At 43.4% G+C, this 21294-nt stretch overlaps 1 protein-coding gene across 4 annotated transcripts in view; it reads right to left on the reverse strand.

Moving 5' to 3' along the window:
* The window catches only part of Slc39a9 (solute carrier family 39 member 9), a 38877-nt gene extending 17798 nt beyond the window's left edge, over positions 1–21079 (reverse strand). Inside the window, exons 1-3 of one of the 4 annotated variants that reach the window (XM_052185553.1) lie at positions 20860–21072; positions 20293–20732; positions 2819–2927 (exon numbers count right to left, since the gene is read on the reverse strand). In XM_052185553.1, the coding sequence (XP_052041513.1) occupies positions 2819–2927; positions 20293–20388 (205 nt within the window). In that variant the 5' untranslated portion in view covers positions 20389–20732; positions 20860–21072. Of the gene's footprint in view, positions 1–2818; positions 2928–20292 lie in introns of all 4 variants that reach the window. The other 3 variants (XM_052185554.1, XM_052185555.1, XM_052185552.1) reach the window with 3 other exon arrangements.
* Positions 21080–21294: the final 215 nt, after the last annotated feature.

The following is a 21294-nucleotide window of genomic DNA, read 5'->3' on the forward strand; positions in this document are numbered from 1 at the left end:
CTGGCCTGCTGTGTCAGGAGACACTGTTTCCTTGGAGTCATTATCTCCTCTAACTCTTACACTCTTTAGGTCTCCTCTTCTGTAAAGACCCTTGAGCCGTGAGGTAGGGCTTTGATAATGGCATCCCATTTAGGGCTGAGTGCTTCAAAGTCTCCCTCTCTCTGCACACTGTCCAGCTGTGGGTGTCCTCGTTGACTACTATTTAGTGTAAGAAGAAGCTCTTCCAATGAGGGTTCAGCCATGCTCTCCACTATGGTTATAGCAACATATAATTACAAGTCATTTTGTTTCCTATGTTCCTTCATCAGAATAATAGTAGTAGGCTTTCCCCTAGGCCTGTGACTTAGCTTGTCTCAGGTTCTTGGTCACTCTAGCAGTGTCCATCTCATGCAGTAGGTCTTAAAACTAATCAAAAAGACTGGTTAACCCCATAAATCAGGCTGAAAATCTTTGTATGTCTGTACATGTGTTATATATGTATGTGTTCAACTGTACATGTGCATAGAGAAGTCAGAGGCAAACATCAGGAATCTTCCTCTACGGCTTTCCACTGTATTTTCTCATTTATTTATCTGTATGGGGGTGTTAATGCTGTACATGTGGAGGTCGGGAGACAACCTGGGGAAGTCAGTTCTCTCCTTCCACCATGTGGGTCCTGGTAATGGAACTCAGGAGACTGTCAGGCTGGACAGCAAGTACCCTTATCTGCTAATCTACCTGGATAGCCTGCCTTCTTATTGTTGGAGACAGGGTCTCTCACTGAACTAGAAGTTTACCTTTTTTTTTTTTGCCTACAATGACTGGCTAGCAAGCTCCCAGGATCAGCTTACCTATGCACTGCCATCCAACACCCCTCCCAGCCCAAGGATTACTTACAGACACACAACCATGGCTGGCTCTAATTTTTTAATATTTATTTTATTTGATCAAGATTTACACCAAAGTTCCAGAGACCCACTAAGGCCAAGCAACATGTGACAGTTCCCTGAGTGGGCTGGGCATGAAGCTGAGGGGAAAGTGTAGTTGCTGCAGGGTGTGGTCATAGGTACTAGGAACACAAGCCATCTCCTGAGGAAAGCTGCAGCACAGGAGTGGAGTACCACAGTCAGGCCACAGATGCTACAGGGGACAGGGCGACCTGAGTCCACTGGAGCAATGAAATGCCACCATGACTAGTCACTAGACAGAACTGCAGGCTTAGGTGCTTAGGTTTGCTTTGAGATGATCTTTCTGTAGTATGGAAAGTGACTCTCATGCTTCCTAATGCTGTGTTGCTTTAATACAGTTTCTTACACTGTGGTGACCCTCGGCCATAAAATTTTTTGTTGCTACTTCATAACTAATTTTGCTAGTGATGAATTGTGATGTAAATATGTGATATGCAGGAAATCTGATGTGTGACCCCTGTGAAAAGGTCATGTAACCCCCAGGTAGTGAACTGCTGTTCCATACTGACTTCCAAATATTTACTCTGCCATTGTATACTTTGGGGGAAGGAACTTGTTCTGATTTTGCAAGGGTTTGCAGACTTGGTTCTCAACGCTGGTGTTATTTTAGAATGAGTTATGGGACTTTTAAGAGGTAGGAATTGGGGCTGGAGAGATGGTTCAGCAGTTAAGAGCACTGACTGCACTTCCAGAGGTCCTGAGTTCAATTCCCAGCAACCACATGTTCATTCCAAGTAACTCACAACCATCTGTAATGGGGATTCAATGACCTCTTCTGGTGTGTATGAAGACAGTGATAATGTACTCACATACATGAAACAAATAAATAAATCTAAACAACAACAACAACAACAACAACAAAAGGCTTGCTGGTTTAGGCCTTAAGGATTAGATCTACCTCTGCGTCACTTCCTAACTGCCAATGCAAGTTACATTCCACACACTTGCTACCATAGCTGTGTGCCACTCCTGTACCCAGGCTTCTCCTGCCACTGTGAGCCAAATCTCTCTCTTCCTTTAGTTGGTTTTCCTCAGGAATTTGGTCACAGTAATGAGAAAAATTACTAATACAAACACCTTCCAACACAGAAGACACCTGCCCAGATGATAAATCTGCCAGTAAATTCTAGCAAACACTTAATAAAATTATTAGTTCAATAATTGCTTCCAGAATATGGGCAATAAGGGAATAATTTTCAACTCTCTATGAGTACAATCTCCAGTACTTATTGGTGGTGTGTGCACCTCTCCCAGCACTGAGGAGGCAGATCCCTGCAGCTCTCTGGTCACCCAGTCTTGCCGAATTGGTAAGCTCCAGGTTTAGTCAGAGACCTTATCTCAAAAAATAAGATTGAGTATATTAGCAGAGTAGCTAAAAATGAATGCAACCAAGCCTGATCCAGTTCCGAGGACCCATGTGGTAGAAGAGGAGAACTGACTCCCACAAATTGTCCTTGACCTCTGCACATGCAGCATGGCACGTATGTACCATCCCTCACACCAAACAATAAACATATTAGTGAGAAGATAAGGTGCAGAGAACGAAAGGAAGAGACCGGATATCAATCCGGCTTCCAAACTCACATGTACATACATGTTAACATGTACTCACATGCATACACATATATGTGCATGCATCACACACGCACAAATAAGAACTGTTACACTTAAAAAGACTGAAATTATTGCAAATCAACATTAGGTAGTGTTGATGAGCTATGGCATTCACAAACTGCTAAGGATGTGCACGATGTCTAAGCTGTCCACAGGCATCTCTTACACACTCTTTCGTGACAAACACAAACTATATCCAGAAGAAATTCCACGAATTCTTCTGCCACCATGTCTCAAGTAAGGCTTGTCTCTCTCACCCTCCAGAACCTCTTCATAAAGTGCATGCACCCCTTCCGGCACAATCACCGCCAGTGCGGTTCCACAGAGAAGACCAGCACCCAACACAGTCACCAGCTTCAGCCGCTCCTAGAAAAACAACAAAAGAAACTGTTAGAAAGACCAACTGATGATTAGGGAACATTTTCTATTCATGAAACCAACAGCTGCAATGGCCAGTAAGCATGAAAAATGGCTGACTTTGTGAGTAGGTTAAAAGGCAGAAGCTGGGAACACAGGCTTCTGAGGAGGCTGACACAGGAGGACTGCTTGGGCCCTCAAGTTGGAGGCAACCTGAGCAACAAATGATAATGACTCTTGCTACTTTGTTTGGGGGCAGGGTTTTGTGTGGCCCAGGCTGGCCTCAGAGTTGAAACTAGTTAAGGATGACCTTGCATTTCCTCCTGCCCATGTAAAAAGCTGGGCATGGCTATGTGCCCGCCTGCCACCCAATGCTATGGGGAGTTAGAGAAGGATCACTGGGGTTTGCTAGCAGCCAGCCTAACTCCAGGCAGAGAGTGAGAGAACAGGACACCTGTGTCTTCCTATAGCTCTCATATGTATACATATAGCATCCTAACATGCATGTACATACAGCAGACAAAACATTCTCACTCTCTCTCTCTCTCTCTCACACACACACACACACATACTCACACACACACATACTCACACACACACACACACTCACACACACACTCACACACACACACACACTCACACACACTGCTGAAAAGGACAGCCAAACGACATAAGCACCACTGCCATGAGCTGCAGTGACAATTTTTATTAGGAAGAAGAGATCCTGAACTGTCTTAGTGAGGGTCACGATTGCTGATGAAACACTGTGACCAAAGCAACTTGGGGAGGAGAGGGTTTATTCAGCTTCCACTCTCACATCACTGTTCATCACTGAAGAAAGTCAGGACAGGGACTGAAGCAGGCCTGGAACCTGGGGGTGGGAACTGATGCAGAGGCCATGGGGAGGTGCTGTTTACTGGCTTGGTCGGCCTGCTTTCTTATAGAACCCAGGGCCACCTGTCCAGGGTCACAGCACCACAATGGGCTGGATCCTCACACAATCATTAAGAAAATGTCTTACAGGTTTGCCTACAGCTCAGTCTCATGGAAGCATTTTCTCAGTTGAGGTTCCCTCCTCTCTGATGGCTCTAGCTTGTGTCAAGTTGATTAAAACTAGCCAACATACCACCAGAGTCATTTAGATGCAACATAATTTATTTCAAGCCTAGAAATAATGGCTCCATGGTGTCTATATGGCTGTATTCTCTCATATAACTTGACAACTGGGGATTCAATCTCAAATTATGTGTTTATCAAAGTTAACAAAGTGCTGGCAGCTTTTCTCCTTTGCCTGTTGCAAATCAGTAGAAAAGTATATTTAAATGGAGAACTATAAATTCCAGGTATATTTCAAGATGGGAAGAGAGCTCCCCAAGCCATGGTTTCTGTCAGAGCAGTGAACTATTTTCTCAAGAGAGGCATGAACTGTGCAGTGCTATTGGCTTTACTGTCTCATTTTAGAACTACACAGTTGTAGCTGACTGGGCTGAAGAATCAGCCAGCTGTATTAATTAAAACAACAGCTTGCATTCAATGTCATTAACTATCAGTGCAAAGCTTTGAAGTCTGTTTAATTTTCTTGGCAGACAGCAAGAAAATTAAATAGTTTTTCTTTTCCTGCTCATAAAAACAGTCAACAAATTATTCTGTTCAACCAAACACAAGCTATCACTTTTAGAAACTTTTGATACTGAAAACTCCTGCCTCGATCCTTGTGTCCAAGCCCACTTTAGTACTCAAAGCATCAAAGTGCCCTAAAACAAGGGTAAATTTGTTAGAGCAAAACTGATTCGATCCAAGCACTGAAGAGCTACCAAGGGAATAATTCTTGTTCAAACAACAAAGCTTTTCTCCATACTCTACAAAGATGCTTCAAAGAGATGTTTCTTAATATTAATTTATCCACTACATGATCTGCCATTAATATTAGTAACTCAGATCTAACTTTTGCTCAGGTTCTTCTGTCTGAAACAAGGCGCCCCAAAGCTCCCTGGCTCTGAGTGGCAGCTATAGGAACCATGTTTCCGTATGTCTGTAAGCAAACGCTGCTCCTATCACGGCACAGCAACAGGATGCTGGCACACTCTGCAGAGACTCTGCTAGCTTTTATCTTCAACATCGTCTGCGTCATGCACAGAAAGCTTCTAAGGGTAGGGAAATGCTTGGAGGAGCTTAACTGAACAGTGGTCGGGGCATCTAAGACTTCTCTTTCCTAATTCACTTAACATAAAGATTAATAAAGTCTTCCAGGAAGTAATACTAAGCATACACTTCATTAAAGCCTCTTTCCCCAATCTTGAAATAAAAGACTAATCTGTTTTTCTTTCTAAACTTTTATGCTTAAATATGCCAGTTGGTGGTGCGTATACTCAGAAGCAGAGGCAGTCAAGGCTGTGAGCTTGAGGCCATCCAGACCAGCCAGGTCGACACAGAGAAACCATGTCTTGAAACACAAAACAAAAGCAAACAAAGAACTGAACATAAATAAAAATCCTATGTACACCCTTTCAGGCGACAGTAAAAACAAAAGCAGAAAGCCTAGCAAAGAAGCTGGGAATAGGCAACAAATGTAGCAGGACTAGAGAGTCCACTGGACAACAAATGTAGCAGGACTAGAGAGTCCACTGGACAACAAATGTAGCAGGACTAGAGAGTCCACTGCACTGACTAAAATAATAAAAGTATCTCTTTTCCTTATCTAAGATATTTTAAAAGTGAACAACAAATACTATGGAAATAGAGTATCATTTGCATTTGTTGGACAAATATAATTTTTAAAATATTGAGAACCTTCTTAGAGACATTTATGCCCTCATTCTTTTTCTCTTTTCTCTCTCTCTCTTTCTTTCTTTCTTTCTTTCTTTCTTTCTTTCTTTCTTTCTTTCTTTCTTTCTTTCTTTCTTTCTCTCTCTCTCTCTCTCTCTCTCTCCTTCCTTCCTTCCTTCCTTCCTTCCTTCCTTCCTTCCTTCCTTCCTTCCTTCCTTCCTTCCTTCCTTCCTTCCTTCCTTCCTTCCTTCCTTCCTTCCTTCCTTCCTTCCTTCCTTCCTTCCTTCCTAGACAGGGTCTCTCCATTATGCAGCCTTTCTGTCCTGGAACTCACAATGTATACCAAGCTGGTCTGCAACTCACAGAGATTCACTTGCATCTGCCTCCTAAAGGGTGTGCCAGGCCACTACACCTGGCTCTATTATTCCATTGTTTTTTGAGACAGGGTTTCTCTGTGTAGCCCTGGCTGTCCTGGAACTCCCTCTGTAGCCCAGGCTGTCCTGGACCTCCCAAAGATCTGCCTGCCCCTGCCCCTGCCCCTGCCCCTACCCCTACCCCTGCCCCTGCCCCTGCCCCTGCCCCTGCCTCCCAGTGCTGGGATTGGAGGCCTGTGCCACCTCCCAGCTTAATAACTCCATTCTTAAAATGTGTAATATGGCCACAGTTTTAGACATAAAAAATACACTCAATCAATCATGTCAAGAACAAAGGAATACAGAACAATTTCAGTATAACAAATAATTGGATGTAGTAAAGACATTTGAAAATGTCTATATTAAATTTGAACAGTAAAGGAAAATGATAAAGAAATAATTCCCAAACAAAAGGGAAGATATAAAATTATACATATATCACTTCCTACTCAACCATGTTAAAAATTAAAACAGAAGGCCTAGCAGTGGTGACAAACACCTGTAACATCAGCACTCGGGAGACAGAGGCAGGTGGATCTCTGAATTCAAAGCCAGCCTGGTCTACATAATTAAGTTCCAGGACAGCCAGAGCTGCACAGAGAAAATCTATTTTCAAAAGCGACCACCACCACCATCACCATCACCACCACCACCACCAACAACAACAAGAACAAGAACAAGAACAAGAACAACAACAACAACAACAACAACAACAACAACAACAACAAAAAGGACAAGAAATGGACATAAAAAGTGTGGTGATTTGAATGGGAATGACTCCCATAGACTCATGTATTTGAATGCTTGGCCCTAAGGGACTGGTGCTATTAGGAGGTGTGGCCTTTTTGGAGGAAGTGTGTCACTGTAGGGGTGGGTTTTGAGGATTCATATATGTTTAAGCTAAATCTAATGACAGTCTCCTTCTGCTGCCTGTGGATCAAGATGTAGAACTCTCAGCTCCCTCTCCAGCACCATGTCTGCCTGCCATGTTTCCCACCACAATGATAATGGACTAAATCTCTAAACCTGTAAGCCAGCCCTAATTAAATGTTTTCCTTTATAAGCGTTGCCTTGGTCATGGTGTCTCTTCACACCTAAGCAATGTAACCCTAAGACAAAAATGTTATTAGTGATTCTACTAGACTGTAGGAAAACATTACTTTCTTTCTTTTCCTTGTACACATTATATTAAATTTCCCACAAACTATCTGTAAGTGACTATAAACAGGCCTTCCCCGCTCTAAAATGCTGGAGGCAGACGGTGACTTAGCAGTTAAGAGCACTATGTGCTCTTTCAGAGGATCACCTAGGTTTGATTCCCAGAACCCACATGGCTGCTTGCAACTATTTGTAATTCCAGTGCAAAGAATCAGACACTTTCTTAGACATGCGTGCGGACAAAACACCCAGACACATAAGTTATTCTTAATTGCTAACTATGGACTGGGAATGTAGCTAGGATTCACGGCTAGAAAGCATGAGGCACTGGGTTCCATCAAACACCACATAACATTAAGCACAGTGGCACGCATCTGCAATCCCACCATTAAAGTGGAGGCAGGGTTTTCAAAATCCAAGGTCATCCTTAGCTACTTAGCAAGTTCCAGGTCACTCTAGGTCAGCAAGGGGGGTAAATCCCAGGAAGCAGAAGAAAGATGAATCTCTGAGAGTTTCAGGCCAGCCAGGGTTACATAGTAAAATCTTGTCTCAACAATCACAAAATTCCTGGGAGCTGGAGAGAACTCAGCAGTTAAGAGTGCTTGCTGCTCTGCCTGGGAAGGTTTGAATCCCAGCACCTACATCAGAGATGAATGAACACTTGTAACTTCATCTCCAAGGGATCCAGTAACTTCCTTCTACTCTTGTGGGCGCCTACACACACACACACACACACACACACACACACTTTTTAATTGCCAAGTTAACTAGAGACTATATAAACAGGCCTTGAACTTACTAACCACTGAACTCAGTTTCCTCCTCCTCAGGGTTACTATTCAAATCAACACAGACCTGGCATGTAATTCAGTATACGCCATTACAATTATTGTGCTCTGGTTGAATCAGAGGGTGCAATGCCCTGAATGCCATCATTAAGATGGTTTGTCCAGGTGAGGGTGGATCAGGGAGAAGTTAGGGGTAAACATGACCAAAATTCTCAGATAATCAATACAATGTTTTAAAGATTTTAAACTTTATTTTATCCATATGAATGTTTTCCCTGCATGTATGCATGTACACCAGGTGTATGCCTGGTACCCAGAAAGCAGCATATTTCCCCAGGACTGGAGTTAGGGATGGGTGTGAATCACCATGTGGTTGCTGGGAACCACACATCGGCAAGAACACTGTGCTGTCTTGCTAGCCCCTAAGTATATTTTTTAAAAGATGTCTTCTCCTTTGCTGAACGGTTTTAAACACTGCACTCTGAGGTTTTATAATTCTCTGGAATGCTTTCCAGTCTCTTGCTCTCTGTCGTGTGCATTTATCTCCTCTCCTAGGCCCTGCCTTCTGTCTGTAGACAGCTGAGGAAACGGTGGGACCCCTCTAGAAGCTCCCTCAACTCAAGTATGCGTTGATAAAATATAACTCTTAAGCCACACAACAACATTTGGAAGATTTCATATAAGAATCCAGATTTCCAGTTCTGGAAAAACAGAAAGCTTTGGCAGTATGAGGCACTATGTATGAAATAACAAGTAGTTTTCAGTTCCTCCCAGCCCTCATTACTGCCTAACAACCCCATGGCAGACACTAAAGGTAGGCTACCATGCATCATGGCACTGGACTGATTTTTAGGACATGGACCTTGCTCTGTTGCTCCAGCTGGCCCTTCTAGGCTCATGGAATCCTCTTACTTCAGCCTCCATTGCTGGGGCTACGGGAACACACCCCTTTGCCCCAGTTAAACTGCTGGATCATAAGCCAGACCAGAGTGACTGCTTAGTGACCTGGTTGTCTAACCAGAGTCTAACCTGACCAGAGTCTAACCAAGAAAGAGAAACCATAAAGTCATTTGAACAAGCAAAGTTGAATATAAAGAACTTTAACAGGAGGCTAAAGTAATTGGCTAGTTAGAAAGAGCTTTAAAGAACATACAAGCAAGAAATACAAGGAGGCTGCCACCCAAGGACAGAGGTAAGAGTACCTCAGAAATAAAAAAGAAGACTGAGGTGCAAACCCTGCTGAAGAGGGCACAGCTGGAGTTCAATGAACAGCACAAGTTCGAGTTACCATGCTGGTAGAACTCGCTGGAAGCAAGCACCCAGGGTGCTAGGAAAGCTGTTCATGGGTGTCTCACCAGAGACTTCCGTAAAGCCAGGAGGGGTGCCAGTGGAACTAATGCCTGCTGAGTGCCCGAGAGCCTAGGCTGAACGGCTGGCTGCAGAGACGCCTACTCAGAGAGGTGAAGACTCAGGCACACTGCAGGCCCTGCCAGGAACAGATATCGTGCGGGGAGGCTGGCATGCTGAAGAAATCAGTGCCAGAGATGCCAGGGAGCCTGCTCAGCAAGCATGCCAGAACCAGAAGGGTAACACTTCCCTCTTACAACTTCTCTCCAGCCTCCTCTACTGCCAGCGGGCAAATGAAATAGTCAAAGGTCCAGGTACATGTTTTTGCAGAGAAGATGATCAAGATTGAATTTGAACAAAAGGCACTCCCCTGGTTCTGGCCCAATAGTTTGAGAAAAAGCAGGAGCTACATGAGAACCAAGGGCAATACAAAGCAAACAAAATGCTTACTCCCAGGAGGTCTAACAAATCAGAGTTGCTGGTTCTTTGGATTAACTAGGTTTCCGGACAGCCAAGTTCTAGACATGAAAGGTGCCACCAATACTCTTTGCCCATCACTGTATAACTAGCGGTTGTCACGTACTCAGTAATCCATCATGGTATAACTAGCAGTTATCAAGTACTCAGCAATCCACACATTCCACTACAATCCCTTTACATGTGCCAGCTCAGTTAATCCTGGCAACAATCCTATGAGTAGGTACTTCTATTCTCCCCACTGTACAGCTGGAGAAACTGAGACCTAGAAAGTAATCTGCCTAGCCTCACATAGCCAGTAAACAGCAAGAGCAATAACTTGAACTTCTGAAGCCTAACCCCAGAGTGTATACTCTTGATCACCATGCCAAACTGCCTATCGGCAAAACTTGGTTTATTTTTTAACTTTTTTTTTTTCCTTTTAGCAAATGTTCTCCCATTTGCCTGTCAAATGCATAAAGAAAGGAAGCTGAGCATAGAGCTGGATGGAGAGCCCACGATTGGCTAGTTTTAATAAATGCACAGGACCAAGGCAGCAAAGAGCCTTCCATGCTGGATGTAATCATCGAGGCCTTGTCACTTCACAGCCCATGCAACTGAGACAGGATTTCTAACCCAATAACCCAACTACTCTGGCTCAGGAAACTGGAAATCAAACACTAGTAATTCAAGGGTCAGTGAGGAGCTCTCTGTTTGTTTGTTTTTTCCCCTTTCTCCTCTTTCTTTTTTTCTTTCTTTCTGTGAAGCCCTGGCTAGCCTGTAACTCACTCTGTAGATCAGGCCAAGCTTGAACTCACAAAAATCCACCTGCCTCTCCCCACCATGTGCTGGGACGAAAGGCTTGGGCGACCATGCCTGGCATTCTTTTCTTTTTAAAGAGAGATCCTAATATGTACACCCGAATGGCTTTGATCAAATCTGCCTTTGAACACCCATCTCACCTGGGATGAACAGGATGCCGCACCCCACCTTGCAAAGGTCTCTGAAATTCCACTGTCAGGTCTAAGTACCACACTCACATTTACACCAGTCTTTATTACCTGGGATTGGAACCCTAGTGGATGTTAAAGCTCATCATTCAGAAAAGCCTCATTTCTAAGTTCCTCAATTATGAGGTTGGGGATATAGTTCAGAGGTTGGTAAAATGAAGATCTGAGTTCAGATCCCTAGCACTTGTATAGAAAATTGGGAGTGAAGGGGTGTGTCTATAGCACCAGCTTTGGGGGGTCTGTGACAGGCAGGGAGCCTCACTGGCTGAAAAAGGCAAGCTCCATGTTCTGTGGGAGACTCTGCCCCCAAAAGGTGAAGAAGCAACAGAGGAAGACAGACAGACAGACACATTTTCAATTAGAAACATTCTGAATAGGTTTTTCTCTTTCTTCCCTTTAAAAATATATCACTTTTAACACCATAAAAATGAAATATGATTACATAGTGAAAATATCAAGTTGAAACTGATATTAGTTCAAAATGTAACTACTTCAGATTCCAATTGGGCAGGTGTTATAGGCATCTGGGTCTTGCACTCACACAAATGTTTACTAGGGGGTTTGAAGTCTTACTACCCCAACTGAGACCAAGGCAGGAGAGAAACTGGGAAGGTTCTCTGTTCTTGGTGTCGAGACACTCCCGATTTAGTAAGTGGAAAGAACTGACTTAAACAGATCCTATTTTCATGCCATCTCTACAGTGCTCATCAGGAAAGTGGTGCCATTCAGTGGACAAACACTCTGACACCAGGAGTCAAAGTTTCTTGCCACCAAAGTGTGTGGCTTCTCCAGCCGAATTAGTTATTTGTAAAACTACGTTAACACTATCTCTGGATCTTGTCCCGAGGCTTAAATAAGACAATGCATACCAGTGGAATATAGGAAGACCTCAAAAAGTGCACACCAGGATAGTGTGCACACCTTTGATTCTATCGTTCGGGAAGTAGATACAGGTCTCTATGAGTTCCAGGCCAACCATATATAGTGAGAACCCTTTCTAAAGAAAAGAAAAGAAAAGAAAAGAAAAGAAAAGAAAAGAAAAGAAAAGAAAAGCCGGGCGGTGGTGGCGCACAGCTATAATCCCAGCACTTGGGAGGCAGAGGCAGGCGGATTTCTGAGTTCGAGGCCAGCTTGGTCTACAGAGTGAGTTCCAGGACAGTCAGAGCTATACAGAGAAACCCCGTCTGGAAAAAACCCAAATCCAACCCCCCCAAAAAAAAGAAAGAAAAGAAAAGAAAAGAAAAAAAAAGAAAAGAAAAGGAAGACTATTTTTATTATGCAAGTAAATTTTAATTATGCATATCTATATAGCATCTTAAAGAAAATAAATTTCTTTTATGAAAATAAATACTTTCATAAAAATATTGGATCTGATTATATCCTAATTTTGTCTCACTTAAACTTAGTTTATCAGTCACAGAGCCTTACAAAATAATCATCTATAGTTCTGATCTGAGGAAAGACATGTTACTGGCTGTTTTCCAGACAAGGACAAATCTACTGAGATAAAATTTAAAGTCTTATAACTCAGAAAGGAAATTCAAAAGAGGGGCAAAAGGTACTGCATTCTCATAAAGGAATAAAAGAGTAAGCCACCAGACAATGCAAAAAGTCCTTGAAATGACACTTGGTCAAACCTACCTCCAAGGGGACCAATTGCCAATGAAAATGCAAACTGAACTTGTTCTTTAAACACATAGCCTTTTATTTAGTGATAAGTCAAAATACCCAGAGACACCTATTCTGAGTGAATCACTTATTATAATAAGACAGAAAAGAAAACTCCAAAAAGTGAAGGGACAAAACAAAGCTTAACACTAATATTTAAGTAGAGAGAAAGTTACGTACCAAGCACACTGCCACAGGGTAGGAAGAGACGGGGCAAACCTGGCCTCTCCGGGGAACAGGCCATGAGAGCTATGGCAGCCATCACCACAAGCCCTCTGCAGTACAAACAAATGCTGAAAGTGGCTCTGATTGTGAACTTCATTATCAGAAGTTTGTTGCCACAACAAGTCATCAGAGAGGGTCAGGGAAACGGGAGGGGAGGAAGTGTAGAAGAAAGAGCACCCAAAACTAAGTGTCTATGAAAAGCCAGAAGGAAACTGAATTAATGGCAAGCTACCAAATAAATAAAAGTTTAAACTGAAGTCCTTTATGAGGATAAAGTTGCTTTCAGAAACCATAGGTTACTAAATACCAGTACCAAGGGTGGCACCCTAAATAGTTTTATGTCAACTTGACACAAACTGGTGTTATCAGAGAGGAGGGAGTCTAAATTGAGAAACTGCCTCTATAAAACTCAGCTGTAGATTGGCCTTTGGCACATCTTTTTAATTAGTGATAGATGTGGGAGGGCCCAGCCCATTGTAGGTGGTGCTACCTCTGGACAGGGTGACTCTGGATTCAATAAGAAAGCAGGTTGTTGGCTAGAGAGACAGTTCAGTGGTTAGGAACAGGTGACTGCTCTTCCAGAGTCTTGAATTCAATTCTCAGCAACCATATGGTGGCTCACAAATGTCTGTATGTCTTAGTTAGGGTTTTACTGCTGTGAACAGACACCATGACCAAGGCAACACTTATAAAGACATTAAATTGGGGCTGGCCATTATTATTATTATTAGTTTCAGTCCATTATCATCAAGGCAGGAACATGGCAGCATCCAGGCAGGAGGCATGGTGCAGGAGGAGCTGAGAGTTCTACATCTTCATCTGCAGGCCTCTAAGAGAAGAATTACTTCCAGGCAGCTAGGGTGAGGGTCTTAAGCCCATGTCCACAGTGACACACCTACTATAAGAGGGCCACACCTCCTAATAGTGCCACTCCCTGGACCAAACAAATAGAAACCATCACACTGTAACAAGATATGATGCCCCCTTCTGGGGTGCATGATATACATAAAATATGTGACTAAATAAACCTGAAAGAAAGGAAGGAAGGAAGGAAGGAAGGAAGGAAGGAAGGAAGGAAGGAAGGAAGGAAGGCAAGAAGGAAGGAAGGAAGGAAGGCAGGCTGAGCAAGCCAGTAAACAGCACACCACACCCCCACGGCCTCTGCATCTGCTCCTGCTTCCAGGTTCCTGCTCTGTTCCAGTGCTGACTTCCTTCCCTTCAATAACAAACAGCGATATGGAAGTGTAAGCCAAACAAACCCTTTCCTCCCAAGTTGCTTTGGTCATGGTGTTTCATCATAGCAATAGAAACCCTAACTAACACAGGTGGGATACTGCTCTATCAATGGTTGTGTCAAGGAGGCCTCTGAAGACTCCCAAACAATAGAAGCATTTGTTGTGGCTGTTGGTTGCCCACCAGAACTAGATGACAGCATATACTTTGGTTGTAGGAACATACAAATCAAGCAGGAACTGAGCTGGAAGCATCCTCCTGTTAGCTTCTATGTAATGCTGCAGGGGGAGAATCATCACTGATTATTAACCTGTGTGCTACACCATCAATCAGTCAGGCAAGAAACACTCCCTGGTGCAATAGTGGCAAGCCAGTAGTAATGGGGGTGAGCACCTTCTCCCTGGTCTGAGTTAAGATCTTCTCCAGAGGAGGGTAAATATGCATTCGGTACTGTGAGCCTGGTCGAAAGTCCATGGCTGGGTATGCCATAAGCAGCAGTGGAAAAGCTACTGCTACTGTTCTGCTACACGAACATAATGCACCCATTAAGTTGCTCACTAAATAATTATGTTTATACCAATAAATTGCCTGCTGTTAGCTGTGGTCAGAAAAGCTCTTTTAGCCATCAGTGTTCAGTAGCAACTACAGATAGTCTTAACTCTTCAAAGTGCTGAGAATAAGAAACTGTTCAGTGACCTACCATATATGGGACTTTTCTATCATCCTCTCCAAAGTTCAGGAAACATCAAGGAAGATAGGGTAGAAAGAATTTAAGCGCAGAGGAAGAAACAGAATGAGGTAGAATGCTTTCAGATCATTACATCTCTTGATCTCAATGCAGCTGTGATTACGAACACAAAATGGGGCCTCAACATCCTCTCATAAAAGGGAGAAAGCTCATGAACCACCCCTCCAAAGCTTACTCCTGTAGAACCTATGAGAGCTGCAGGAGGAGGGGCTCATAAGCCACAGCTGCCCCTCCCCCCTCATCTATTTATCTAAAGACAGTTCATGGCCAGTTGGGGAGGAGAGAAATTTCAGTGGTATAGTTACAAAGTAAGGAGTCCACACCCCTGATAATCTCTCATCTAAATCCTGTAACCAATTATAACATAAATACATAAAAATAGGTAGAGGAGGGACTAGGCAGGAGAGGGAGGGGAAGGGGTACAAGTAAGGGCAACTGAGTAAGTATGATAAAAAGATGTGCATGCATAAATAACCCAAACTGCAACCCACTATCATGTCTAATTAACACATTCTTTTTTTTTAAAGATTTATTTATTTATTATATGTAAGTAAGTGCACTGTAGCTGTCTCCAGACACCCCAGAAGAGGGCATCAGATCTCATTATGGATGGTTGAAAGCCACCATGTCGTTGCTGGGATTTGAACTCAGGACCTCTGGAAGAGCAGTCAGTGTCCTTAACCGCTGAGCTATCTCTCCAGCCCCTAATTAACACATTCTAATAAAACTAAATTTTAAAAGTGTCTATCAGGCTCTCTGTCCCTCCCATTCCAGAAACAGCTCCATCTTCTTGTGCAGTGCCAGCCTCATCTCTGAGACATGGCAGTCAAGGTTTGGAGTGAACAGATTTGGCCATATTGGGGGCCTGGTTACCAGTAGTACCTTTAGCAAGGTAGATATTATTGCCTTCATGGACCTCAACTACATGGTCTACATGCCCAGTAAGACTCCACCCACAGAAAGTTCTACAGCACAATAAAGGCCGAGTACAGGAAACTTGCCATCAACAAGACAATCTCCATCTTCTGAGAAATTCCCACCAACATCAAATGGGGTGATGCTAATGCAGAGTATGTTGTGGAGTCTACTTGTGTCTGTGTCACCACAAGGAAGGCTGGGGCCTACTTGAAGGGTGGAACCAAAAGTGTCACTTTCTCTGCCCCTTCTGCTGATGCCCCCATGTTTGTGATGAGTGTGAACCATGAGAAATATGACAACTCACTCAAGACTGTCAGCAATGCTTCCTGCTCCGCTGACTGCTTAGTTCCCTGGCCAGTGTCATCCATGACAACTATGGCATTGTAGAGGCATTCATGACTACAGTGCATGACATCACTACTATCCAGAAGACTTGTCAATGGAAAGTTATAGCACGATGACTGTGGGCCTACCCAGAACATCATCCTCCAGACACTTGCCAAGGCTGTGGGCAAGGTCATCCCAGAGCTGAACAGGAAGGTAATATTGCCTTCTGTGTTCCTACATGCAATGTATCCACCATGGATCTGACATGCTGCCTGGAGAAAGTTTCCAAGTATAATGACATCAAAAAGGTGCTGCAGCAGGCATCAGAGAGCCCACTAAAGGACATCCTGGGCTACATACAGTAAGGACCAAGTTGTCTCCTGCGACTTTAACCATGATACCCACTCTTCCAGCTTTAATGCTGGGCTGGCATTGCTCTCAATGACAACTTTGTAAAGCTCATTTCCTGATATGACAACGAATATGGCTATAGCAACATGGTGGTGGACCTCACGCTCTACATGAGTAAGAAATAATAAACTCTGGACTACACAACCAGCAAGAACATGAGAAGAAAGGTTCTCTGAGGTTGAGGAGCCTCTGTCCCAGCTCAGCCCCCAACACTGAGCATCTCCTCTCACAAATTTCATTCCAAAATGAAGGGACAGGCTCAGAGAACCCTACTCTCCTGGATACCACCAACAAAGTCCACTGCACCCCATCCCACCCCAAGAAATTATAAATCAAATGAAGATCTTACAAGGCTTTATAAGCAGTACTGAAAAATCCCCCTCACATCTTCAAATGTCCTTATGTCCTGGGCCTCGGTTAAGCTTACTGCATTCCATCCTTATAACAGCCATGAGAACAGCACAGATGGGATCTGAGTGGGGGAACTGCTGGCTCAATCAACAACACTGATGTGGGGTTTGCTGTTGTTTTGAGACTATAATACAGTTACAATATTTCTCTTTCCCTTTCTTCCCTCCAAATCCTTCCATATATCTCTCCCTGCTCTCTTCAAATTCACGCCTTTTTTCTTTAATTTTTATTGCATGTATAAATGTATAAACATGTATATTCCCAAATATAACCTGCTCATTCTGTATAATATTGCTTATATGTATGCTTTCAGTACTGACCATATGATACTGAATAACCAAGTGGTGTGTATTCTTTCTTGTTTTGCTTTTTAAAACATGGTGTCTCTAGCTCAGACTTGATAGAAACTCACTATGCAGGAGAGGCTGGGCCTCAAACTATAATCTTGAATGAAAGCTCAAACTATTCTCTCACAGAACAAAAGTCCCAAAGCTCAGTCTTCAAAAAATTACTATAATTTCAAAAATAATTCGCCAGGCGGTGGTGGCGCACGCCTGTAATCCCAGCACTCTGGGAGGCAGAGGCAGGAGGATTTCTGAGTTCAAGGCCAGCCTGGTCTACAGAGTGAGTTCCAGGACAGCCAGAGCTACACAGAGAACCCTGTCTCGAAGAAAAAAAAAAAAAAAAAAAAAAAAAAAAAAAAAAATCCAAAAAAACAAAACAAAACAAAACAAAAAAACAAAACAACAACAAAAAATTCTGTGTCTGCTGACTCTAATAATAATACCTGTGGGACTGTATTTGCTATGCCTTTCCCCCAGCCACTTCATTTCATAATTACAGATGTATTAGTCTGGATTTGAATGGAAATTTAAAACAAAAATAATCCTCAGGCAATCAATCTAAAATCCCACTCCAGCCTTCTGTATCTACTTCATTCATCAATCAGGACAGCGGAAGAGTGCGATCTAGGTAAGCTAGGTTCAGTCTGTCCCCACAGCCTTGTTATTAACTGCCAGAGAAAACCGCTCCTTAGCAACTGAATCTAAAACACAAGATGCCACACAGGACCTCAAAGTGAGCTATGGCCTCCTTACAAGTCTAGTTCATGTCCCCATATACTGAGAAATTAGCATCTTCATTGCCATATATATATATATATATTTGATTGGACAATTAAAGATTTTCTTCTTTATTTCATAAATCAAAAATTTATGAAGGTGCAGTTTCCAGGCCTAAGGATAAAGAAAAAAGCCATCCACGAAGAAAGGTGGTTCTCGTGTTGGGAGAGTGAAGGGAAATCATGTCATGCCCTTCTAGTGGTCAGACTGCTCATTTCTAACACTGAGGCTGTAAGAGTTGATGGCTCCATCTGTCAACTGACTTCATTTCTGCTCTGAGAAATTCTTTAGAGAAGCCAAAGGTGCGCACCTTTAATCCCAGCTCTAAGGATACAGAAACAGGGGGACCCCTGGGAATTTGAGGCCAGCCTGGTCCAGAGTGACTTTAGGACAGCAAGGGCTACACAGAGAAACCCTGTCTTGAAAAAACAAACAGCTGGTCATTGGTAGTGCACGCCTAGTTCTGGGGAAACAGAAGCTCTCTCTGGCTTCCAAGGGCACCAGGCACACACAAGCTGCACAGATACCCATCATGCAATACACACACACACACACACACACACACACACACAAATATTTTAAAAGAACAAACAAACAAACAAAGCATTATGTTAGAGGATAATAGGAGGCTCAGAAAGCCTAGGCAGGAAAGTAACCAAAAGAGAGGTTTCACTGGTCAAGGACTGACAGGTCACCTGCTGCCCAGCTCTATCCAACTACTACCTTGACAGAAAACAGGAAACAGCAGTAGCAATTTAAATATACTAACAGAGTAAGTCTGTGAGCTGGACATGTTCATGTGCTATGTAGTACATGTACTATGTACCCTTGCCACGGTGGACAGAGGCTGAAAATGGCTCTGACTCAGACTGTCTCATTCCAGGTTACTTTTCAAGTTACATAGCCTGTCTCCTTGTCTGTAATACAGCTGAGTGAGTGTGTTGTTGGGTTTTGTTTGTGTCAGTACTAGGAACCAAATTTGGGCTTTGCATATTCTAGGCAAACACTACCCCCAAGCCTTTCATTGAGTCATGTTACATAATATACATAATTTTTTAAAAATGTTATGGTTGGAGAGACGGCTCAGCGGTTAAAAGCACTAACTGCTCTTTCAGAGGACCCAGGTTCAATTCCCAGCACTCACATGGTGGCTCACAACACTTTGGAACTCCAGTTCCAGGGAACCCCACAACTTCTTGTGGCCTCCACTGACACCAGGATTGCATGTGGCACACAGACACACATGTAGGCAAAACATCCATAAATAAAAATAAAATTAAATAGCTTATTGTATCATTAGATCCCAAAGGGCACAGGTGAAAAAGGAAATAGAAAACTAGCACACACAAGATGAGGGAAAGCCTTCCTTCTATCTGGCTGAGGCCCTCTTTCTCCTCCCCGCCTACACTCACCACCCTTTGTATCACAGGCTGTTTTCTTCACTATCAATGCCTTTCCTACCCAGTCCCTTTCAGGCCTAACTCATACCTCATCTTTCCTCTGAGGAAGTTGGTCCTTTCAGGAATAGAACTGAGGCAGGGTTTATTCTATTATCTTGAGGATGAAACTATGGAATTCTCTTGCATGGAGTAGTTTTTCTCCCTAAACCTTTGAGCACTGTGCACCTAGGGAACTCTGACGAGCTAAAGAGTAGATGTGTGTATCTTTTCTCCCCCTCTGATAACCTCCGTTTAATGGATGACAACCAACAAATAACCCAAAGTGCATCCTGCATTGTAGACCAGGTTTGGCCTCAAACTCAAGAGATCTCCCGCTGCCTCTGCCTCCCCAGCGTGGGCCACCATGCCCAGCAACATGTTTATCTCTAAACAAAGAGATTTAAAAATAATCTCAGAATATCCATTCCAGTCCTTGGCTTCTTTGAAAGGAAATGATAACTATCTATTGTAGTTCTTTTTCTCACACTGACTGTAGTACTGACATCCTAAGCTTTTCTCCAAAAATATTTGTGATTTTTCTCAAGAAATTGTTATACTGATTTCACCAGTGAAATAACAGTCTCCATTTGGTTTTATCTGATATCTTGATTTCTTGAAACCTCCTGGAGTCATCAGAAATGTAAATGTGGTTCCTATCTCTAGAAAAATGCAGAGCCCCAATGTTTAGTGGTCGTCGGGTATATAATTTTCAGAGGATTCTGAACACTCCAGGTTCTCCAGTGTATCATCTATCTACCACTCTTGGTTAAGATTTATAGGTCTGAACGTAAGTTTTGTTTCTACTGTGAAATGTTATATCTTAACATAACATTAATGACCTTAATGAGACCTTAGAGCTGAGAAACAGCTTCTTTGCAAATATCACTAGGTCTAGCACCATCCTAATGTTTGGCAGACAATGCAGAATTTCTTACCTCTGAGAAATTAACAGCCAAAGGAATGATTCCAGCCACGTAGCATCCCACCAACATTGCCAAAGACAGCAGACTAATGGAGAGAAAATCATCCATTCTGCCCTCCTGTAGTCACCCTCGACCACCAGGCTTTTAAAATTCCAGCAGTTTAAAAAGGCGCTTAGGCTGTTTAAACGTGTGGTCTTCCAAGAAAACGGGGGAATTTCCCCCACTTCTTTCAGTCTTGCCACCAGCCGGTGTGTTCACGAAGCACGCCGCTCTTTTAAGAAGCAAGCTCCTTTTGCTGATACTAGCACCAGAGAAAACTTCGCGCAATTAGGTACTTGGTTGCCAGTCACTGGGATTCCGGTCGGTAACAGATGGAGAAATTGTGCGAAGAGAGATCTCCTCAATCGTCGGAATGAGGGTGACACAACGACTCGCTCCCCTAGACAATGCCCCTGGTAGCAGCAGGAAAAAGAGGTAAACCCAAGTGTCTTCTTCACAAGCGGTACCTGTTCCCAGGGGTGGCACCGCAGGTGATACGCCCCCAGCGAAGGGACCAGCCCACCAGTCCCAGCAAACTACCTTCCGAGTCTAGAGTTGGGCAAGACGTCTTGCAAGTCTCTAACTTGGGCCGGAGGATTCAACAGCAAAGTCGATACGATGCTGTCTCTGCCCTACACCCGGTGCTGCCCATGGTACTTCCCTCAGCCAGGCCCTGACCCTGAGTCGCCAATACTACTGCTGCCATGGCCGCCAAGTGGCACCTCTTCTTTACTCCCACTTCCGGATTGTCTCACCGCCTCCTCTTTAGCGGGGCACTTCCGGGTTACAACCGACCTATAGGCCGGGGTCCTTATATTGCCGCCATTTTTGAGAAAGGCTAAAAAGAAGACGACTGGTGTCGCTGTTGTATTCCCCATCACTTTAGCTGCCTGTCTGTTAATTAGAGTACAAAAGGCAGCATCCCGAAACAAACTGTTCTTCCTAAAGCTGCGAAAGATCCTCGTACACATCTCG

The sequence above is a fragment of the Apodemus sylvaticus genome, chromosome 6 (genome assembly GCF_947179515.1).
Source record: "Apodemus sylvaticus chromosome 6, mApoSyl1.1, whole genome shotgun sequence".
Classification (NCBI taxonomy): domain Eukaryota; kingdom Metazoa; phylum Chordata; class Mammalia; order Rodentia; family Muridae; genus Apodemus; species Apodemus sylvaticus.